This window comes from Crocodylus porosus, unplaced genomic scaffold (assembly GCF_001723895.1).
Source record: "Crocodylus porosus isolate Cpor-Errol unplaced genomic scaffold, CroPor_comp1, whole genome shotgun sequence".
Classification (NCBI taxonomy): Eukaryota; Metazoa; Chordata; order Crocodylia; family Crocodylidae; genus Crocodylus; species Crocodylus porosus.
Window position 1 is genome coordinate 60,140,038 of NW_017728947.1, and position 7,797 is coordinate 60,147,834.

The 7,797-nt window shown below is 41.9% G+C and overlaps 1 protein-coding gene across 1 annotated transcript in view; it reads left to right on the forward strand.

The window, feature by feature from the left end:
* Positions 1–7,797, forward strand: part of RASGRP1 (RAS guanyl releasing protein 1) — an 87,900-nt gene that overhangs the window by 57,488 nt on the left and 22,615 nt on the right. Inside the window, exons 6-8 of the mRNA XM_019551805.1 lie at positions 1,419–1,592; positions 3,001–3,117; positions 5,399–5,674. Coding sequence (XP_019407350.1) covers positions 1,419–1,592; positions 3,001–3,117; positions 5,399–5,674 — 567 coding nt within the window. The remainder of the gene's footprint in view (positions 1–1,418; positions 1,593–3,000; positions 3,118–5,398; positions 5,675–7,797) is intronic.

Genomic DNA, 7,797 nt, shown 5'->3' on the forward strand with positions numbered 1-7,797 from the left:
CCCAAATAAACAACAAACCAATCTTTCCAGGGTTATGGTTGCATAGATCAGGGACAAAGCCTAATTTTTACTTTACTCACCTTTCATTTTCTTGCTCTGGCAAAAGCCAGAGCTTTCATCATTTCATAACTGAATTGTCAGCAACTCTTGGCTGTTCACCCAAAAGTTGAAACTGTTGCTGCTGCTGAATCTATGGCTGGGATCTAAAATTTTGAAAAAAGCTAAAAACAGTCTGTAGGGCTGTGAAATAGAAGAGAGAATAGAAATGGCCAGTGAAAGGAAATCTTGGTCTTTGATCAAGCTTTAAAAAGGAAAGTGGATTGTTAACACCTATTGAGTGAAGAGCAGTTAAAAGGAATCAAGTAGATTACAATGACCCACAAAGTCAATTAATTCCCTCAAGGCTGCCTAAACAGAAATGCCACTGCTGCTATTCCAGGAAGAAAAAAAAATCAGCTTCCTCCTTGCTTAAGAAGCAAACCCCAGGTTTGGAAGGCTAATTTTTTGGCAAAAGGGTGCATGTGCTCCTCTGTGAGTAGATACGATAATATAATTGGTACATTTCTTAGTGATGATGGACATTTTCTGCTCCCTTTTTATGGATGCCTTTTTGAACTTGGCTCTGTGATTACATAGGGGTATAAATATTCATTGTTTTACTCAAGCTAGTAAAGTTATGACAGTTTACATTTAATAATCTAACATGAAATATTAGATTAATATTGTAGATCTTTTAATATTTAGCTAATATGCTACTCCCTAATATTTAGTTTAACTACTTCAGAGAGTATCCTTTGGAGGGCTACCTATAAGAAAACCTAATGTGTGTTCACTATAACTCATTGATGCTAGAATTCCAAAAAAAATTTTTTGCTTATCCCATAAAGACCTCTGGCTTTTGAAGGGTGTATTTCTCTAAGATGCTAGCATTTATTAAAAGCTGTAAATTAAAATGACATATACCTTTCCTTTTATGGTTAAAGGCAGACACGGATGGAAATTGAAACACTAGAACGCTAGAAAATAAACCTACTATACATATTCATGAATATGTATTTAACGAGAAATAGTACAGATTGTGAGCTGAGAGAGAAGTTGGTCTTACATAGGAGGTATCTTAATTGGTATACAGTTGGTTGAGACATCATATCTGCCTTCTGCACCAGCTGTTTTATCTAAAACAGATCTTTTTACACATACCTACCACTCATGAAAGGTCATTTGAGAAGCTTCAACTAGTTCCCAGATTGTAACCCCTCTCCTTTATGCTGGGTAGAGCTTTTTATAGGGATTAAATCTCTCCCATACATGTCTGATGCATAGTCTGTCCCAGTATTTCACTTTGCACATAAATACCGACACTCAAATACCATGGAATACACAAAATCTGGATGAGTTAATTTAGTTTGGTATTTTAGTTTTCAGATTATCAGAGCTACATTATGAATAGCTGTGTGAAGGAGAATCCAACAATGGAAAGATCTATTACTCTTTGCAATGGTATCTCCCAGTGGGTACAACTAATGGTTCTTAGTAGGCCAACACCTCAACTCCGGGCTGAAGTGTTCATCAAGTTCATTCATGTTGCACAGGTCAGTTTAATTTTTAAACTTTTTGCATTTGTCATTATTCGTTTCCTTTTCTTGATTCCATAGTAAATGCTCAAGTATCACTTTTTCTCTTTCCTCACTTACACTAGAGCTCTCTCATGATGCTTGTATGCTCTTCTTGCCAGAATTTCCTAGGGGCTCTGTATACCTGCCAACTCTTCCTTTTCCAGAAAGTGAACAGCAGCAATATGTTTTGTCATTGGTACCTTATTTGACAGCCTGGAGTTGTCCTACTATCAGTTTTGAATTAAACTCAGGCCCCTAGGGGATAATCAGTTAAAGGCACAATGGGATCTGAACTGCAATCCCAACACTTTGTTCTTTCTGCCATGCCACATGTGCATGGCAGGAAGTGCGATTGTGGGATAAGGGATAAGATCCCAATAGCATCATATTGCCAGTGCAAGAGAGATAGGGATCAGGCTCCCACTTCCCCAGTAAGCTGGGTGCTTGGTGAAGCTCAAGGCTCAGGTGTGATCCCACAGCTGGGATCCTGGAATTAGCTGACTGGGGCTTCCCGCCACTGGAAGACATGGAGCCCTTCAAGCTGACCACATGATCAGTTTATGGCATGATGGGAACCAAACACAAGGTTATTACATATTTTTTGTTTTATCACAACATCAATTGAATGAAAGTGTGGCCAGGTTACTACTTAAGATGTGATTTACTGGTTAATCACTTTTTAAGTGTAATATCTGCAGGGGCCTCATTGTTTGCACTCCCAGCTTAGATGGTGTACAGCATTTCTTATTTAGAGAAAAACTGTGGGTGGGAAAGAAGGACCAGATCCTCTTCTATCTGTTGAGCATCCAGATAGACTTAAGGACTTTTGTTTGATTATATTTCACGGTATTCAAGTCGCTGAAAATTCATTAATACATATACTTTTGTAACAGTATAATTTTATCCATAGGATTGAGTCACAAAAAAGCAGCAAGGAGTAGGTAACATTTTGTAACACCAGTTTTTCAGGATGGAATAGGATTGCATTTAGGCACCTCACAAGTGGAATAGAATATGGCCCAAGATAGCTGTGATCTTCTCATGGGCAGAAGTGAACAACATTGCTAGAGTTTTCATTTTTGCCTTGAGGAGACTCCTTTTTCTCTATTTGTATTTGTAGAATACAATACGAGTACCTACCACATAACAGAATTACCTACTTACAACCCCCACCAATGAGAGCAATAGTTTGGTATCAAAATGAATAAGCATGAAATGGATACAACATGCTAACAAAAAATGAAGTGGTAGTAATACAGTTTGTGGGATCCCCCTAGCACTAAGAATACTTTAGATTCTGTTTTTAAAAAATTAATGATCGTTCACTGCCTGTCACTTCAGTGACAGACATTAAGCAATAAGTACTGTTTGTTTGTCAACACAGAAGCTTCACCAGCTGCAAAATTTCAACACATTAATGGCAGTAATTGGAGGTCTCTGTCACAGCTCCATCTCCAGACTCAAGGAAACAAGTTCTTATGTTCCTCATGAAGTCAATAAGGTCAGTATCACAAACAGACATGTTAGATAAATAGGCAAATAATTTAGTTCCCTCCCCACACCCTTAATTATGCTTATGCACCGAAGTCCATGTTGTTATGACAGAAAACAGCAACAAAAAGCTTTTCCCTTTAGCTTACAAGGTAGTGAAGTCAAACCCTTCCTGTACCTCCCCCTGTCCACTTATGAATACATGTGCATGTGATAGTGAAATTAAATTCTTTCTGTGCCACACACACTTTTTCTTTAAGGAAAAAGTAATTTGCTAACATTTTCTTTCTAATATTCAGAATAGACAGGTAGTATTTCAATTACAGATGCTACAACTATAGCATAGCATGCATGATTGGATAATAAAAAATCTCAGAACCTAACTCAAAGTCAGCTTCAGCAGGATTTACTGTATTTACCTGAATCCAAGATGACTTTTTGACCTTAAGATGACCCCGAATAATTAGATTCTATGAAATGTCTTAAATTTGTCCCCACTAATACTGCAGCAGGGAAGGCAGTGGTGGGGGGGGCACACAGCTTGCCCCTTGCTGTCTTACCCCACCCTTGCTCCCTTACTCCTCCTCTGGTGCTTGACCTCTGAAGCCTCAAGTCCTGTCCTTCCCCTCACTTGTGCCCCTCTACACCCTATCTTCTCCCCTCCGCTTCCCTCCCACTTACCGTTGTTCCATGCCAACAGGCTCCATCCTAGGGCACAGAGCATGGTGCACAGCTCCAGCCTGGCCCCACAGCAGTGGTGGAGAGCCAAGCACTGCTGCTCTGGGGCCAGACGGGAGCTTTGTTCCATGTTCCAAGCTAAAGTATGGACAGTCTACCAGTGCCCAAGAAAGGGTAAAGGGGGAGGAGGGGCAGAAACAGCAAGCGGGGGGAGGGAACAGGGGAAGGGGGTGATGGGGGAGGGCACAACAAGGGCCAAGGTCGCTGAGGGGAGGGACCAGGGGTGCTGAAGTGGCAGGGGGTAGGCAGCTCTGGAGCTGCAGCACCTGCCTCTGCCACCTTTTACTGGATTCCAAGATGACTTTATCCCCCACCATGTTAAATGAGGGGGAAAACCTCATCTTGAAAATGAGTAAATACAGTACCTGCCTACATGTGACTTACAGAATGCTAGTATAGTCCTCTACATCGGTATGGAGATCCTTGGTGCAGGATCAGGGATCAAAAGTGGCAGAGATTTTTCAGCTCAAAGGGTCTACCCCCTTGTAATACAGAATTGTTCCCTATGCAGTAAATGTTGTCTAGTTCAGATTCAAGTAATACAAATGAAAAGATTTTTATTCCTTCTCCTTGGTAAATGTGCAGTGTAATACAGCAGAATGCTAGTGATCCATAGCAATTTTCATTATAATGCCTGTTTTTCCAATAACTTGTAACATGACCAAGCTGGCAGAGATTTGATAAGAAAGTTTTAGAGTGCTGCATACTTTTAAGAAAGTTGCTTAGTACAGTTTTATTATTTTGCTCAGTTAAAAATGATCAAATGCAGATTTTTCTTCCCAGGTCTAATAACAAAATGACTTAATATTTATAAATTGTGAATCCAGTCCTTGGCAGACTAGTGCCTTTTACTAGTTAGCCATATCTAGAGCAAGAAATGTTTCATGTTAGGTACCAGAGGATCTTGGCTCTTGAATACTCTTTCACCCAGTCAATACTTAATGAAAGGTACAAGTTTATAGCATAAGCCAGAATTACAGCCTTCCACAACTGCTCAGTTATTTCTTTTCACAGAACTCAGACCACCCTCATACTTATTAAAAGATACAGATTTGGCAGGGGATAAAGCATTCTCCACATAATTGTATTCTGATAATACCATTATAGGATCAACTTGATAGTCTCAGTCCTGAAGTGAATTTTTTGCCATACGTATTTGATAGCAGTTAAATGACTTTTCTGATCAAGAAATTCCAGATAAGTTCTGGTAAAAGTCAGGAAAGAAAAAAATGGGGGACGGTGACTTGAGCCACTATTTTTTAAGATATGTAGCTGCAAATCATATTCATTTGTGAAGCTAAAATTGGCAGATTAAATGCTTTTTAATATTATTAAATTGAAGGGTGTGTGCATAATAAAAATAGTTATAAGCTTATTTTCACTTTAAAACATTTGAAGTATTAGTCTCTTAATTTTGGTTTGGAGGACAAAACAAGTCTTTGAACAATAATATGGGTTATCTCTATATCATCTGAAGACAGAAAATAGTTATAATGAACAAAATGATGAACACTTAAGACATTATTAATTTTTTCACTCTGTTTCCTTTTCAGGTGTTTAACGAACTGACCGAACTGCTTTCATCTTATAGGAACTATGACAACTATCGACGTGCCTATAATGAGTGCACTAACTTTAAGATTCCGATTCTTGGGGTCCAATTGAAAGACCTGATCTCCCTGTATGAGGCCATGCCAAACTACTTGGAGGACAAAAAAATTAATATACATAAACTGTATTCTTTATATAATCATATAAATGAGCTGATACAACTCCAAGAGATGGCACCTCCCCTAGAAGCTAATAAGGACCTTGTTCATCTGCTCACGGTAGGTCTGTAAAATCACAAAAACAGTAGGACTGTGCGAAGCTTCGGTCCTTGACTTGATTTGGGGGCTGAATCTTTGAATTCGAGTCAAATCAGACTCCAAATCAAATCAGAACCTTCCAAATGGATTCAGAGAGATTTAGAAAGATTCAGAGATTCTGACATAGACACTGCTTTAAATATTTTTTTTACACACCTCTAGGTAGCAGGGGCTCGTGAGTGCTGTGAGGCTGGGGTGGATAGAGGGTCCCACAGAAGTGTGGGGGGCTCTTCAGCACACTTGGCAGCAGACCCAGAAGTGGACCAGAAGCACTTCTGGTCCACTTTCGGGTCCACAGGAGAGTGCACTGCACCCCCCCCACATTCCGGCTCGGTGACTGATGCCTCCTGGGTTTGGGGGGGGCACCCGGGGTCCCCCTGCAACTGATTGTCAAGCCAGGGGGGTGTGAAGGGGCCCCATGTATGTTCCCTGGCAGACCTGGAAGTGGACTGGAAGTACTTCTGGTCCACTTCCAGGTTTGCTGCCAAGCACGTGGAGGGCCCCTTGCACTCCTGTGGGACATTCCATCTGCCCCAGCATCGCAGCAATCATGAGCTGCGCCTGCTACCTCAAGGTATGTACAAAAACCTTTTAAAGCTGTGTCTGTCTGAATTGCTGATTCTCTGAATCAGTATCGAATCTTCAGATTCGGATTCGGCTGAGTTGAGTCAGGGACAGTGATCCGAATCAATGAATCTGAATCCGAATCAAATAGGGTCCGCTTCGCACACCCCTAAAAAAAACACCTCTAATTTTTTTTTTTTTAATTGACTTAATGCCATTCTCAAACATTTAAAGCTAAGTATATACAGGCAACCCCTGCTGAATGCTGTTTCGTTTAGTGCTGTTTTGCTATAACGCTCATTTTAGACTGATACCTGATTTCACTTAGCGCTCAGTGAGTTTCATTGTAATGCTCACAGTCGCCATCTTGGATCATTAAAAACAATTGAGGTCGCCATCTTGGGTCATCAAATACTTTTGGTTTCACTTAACACTCATTTCACTTAACACTCATTTTTTCAGGACCCAATTAAGAGTGCTAAGCCAGGGTTGCCTGCAGTTGTCTAAAGCTGCAATTCCCAAACTGTACTTCATGGACCCCTGGTGGGCTAGGAGGTGATACATGGCCCATGGACTCCCCTTCTAAGAGCTGGCCGTGTTGCCTAGACATTCTAGACAGTTGTAGGCTCTTTAAGGCTTTTGAGTATGTTAGAAGGTGTAACAGGATCCATTGCTGGTGGCATGGGTGGCCACTGTAATCTTACTCTAACCCTGTGGTATCTCTGGTACTCCCTGTCCTCACCTGCCATGCTTTTGATGGTACTATTATACTCTGAGAAGCTGCCTCCAGAGAAACAGTGTGGGTGTCCCGCACCTTCGATCAGCACAGTCAGGGTCCATCTCCACTTCCCCCACAGTGCTTTGCAGAGCTCCCAGCAGTGAGCTCTTTCCTCCAGCTCTGTCCGACTGCCTTCTGCCTCTGTCTACTGCCTAATACTCTCAGTAATAGGGCTTGGCCCCTGTTACAAAGGATCTGTTTGAGTGATACTCAAATCACTATGAATTCTCGCCAAAGGTGCATCGTGAGATGTGTTGGGCTAAAAGCACTCCACCTCTTAATTAAATTTGTTTGCTTTGGTACCAGTAAAGACGATCTGGTACTATGCTATATTGAGTGATTTCAGTGTTTACTAAACCAGGGATGCTCAGCCTCTGGCCTGCAGGCCAAATGCAGCCTGTGGAGCATTGGAACCTGGGCCATGGGGCTCCTCCCAAGTCAGGAAATTTGGTGTCAGAGGAACAATAGCCATTAATAAGGCCACCCTCCCCACATCACGCCACCAAATTTCGAAATCCCAAGCCCTACACAGCCAGTTGGAGCCAGGCTGCGCCCCCTGCCCCCAGCAGGACTGGGCTGTGGCCCCTCCCTAGACATTTGGATCAGGGCTGGATTGAGGCCAGGCCATGATCCCTTCCTCCCCTCATTCCCCACTTGGCGCTGGGCCACAGCTCCCCACATAGGGCTGGGCCATGCCACCCCCTCCATATCTGGATCAGGGCCAAGTTGGGGATGGGCTGTG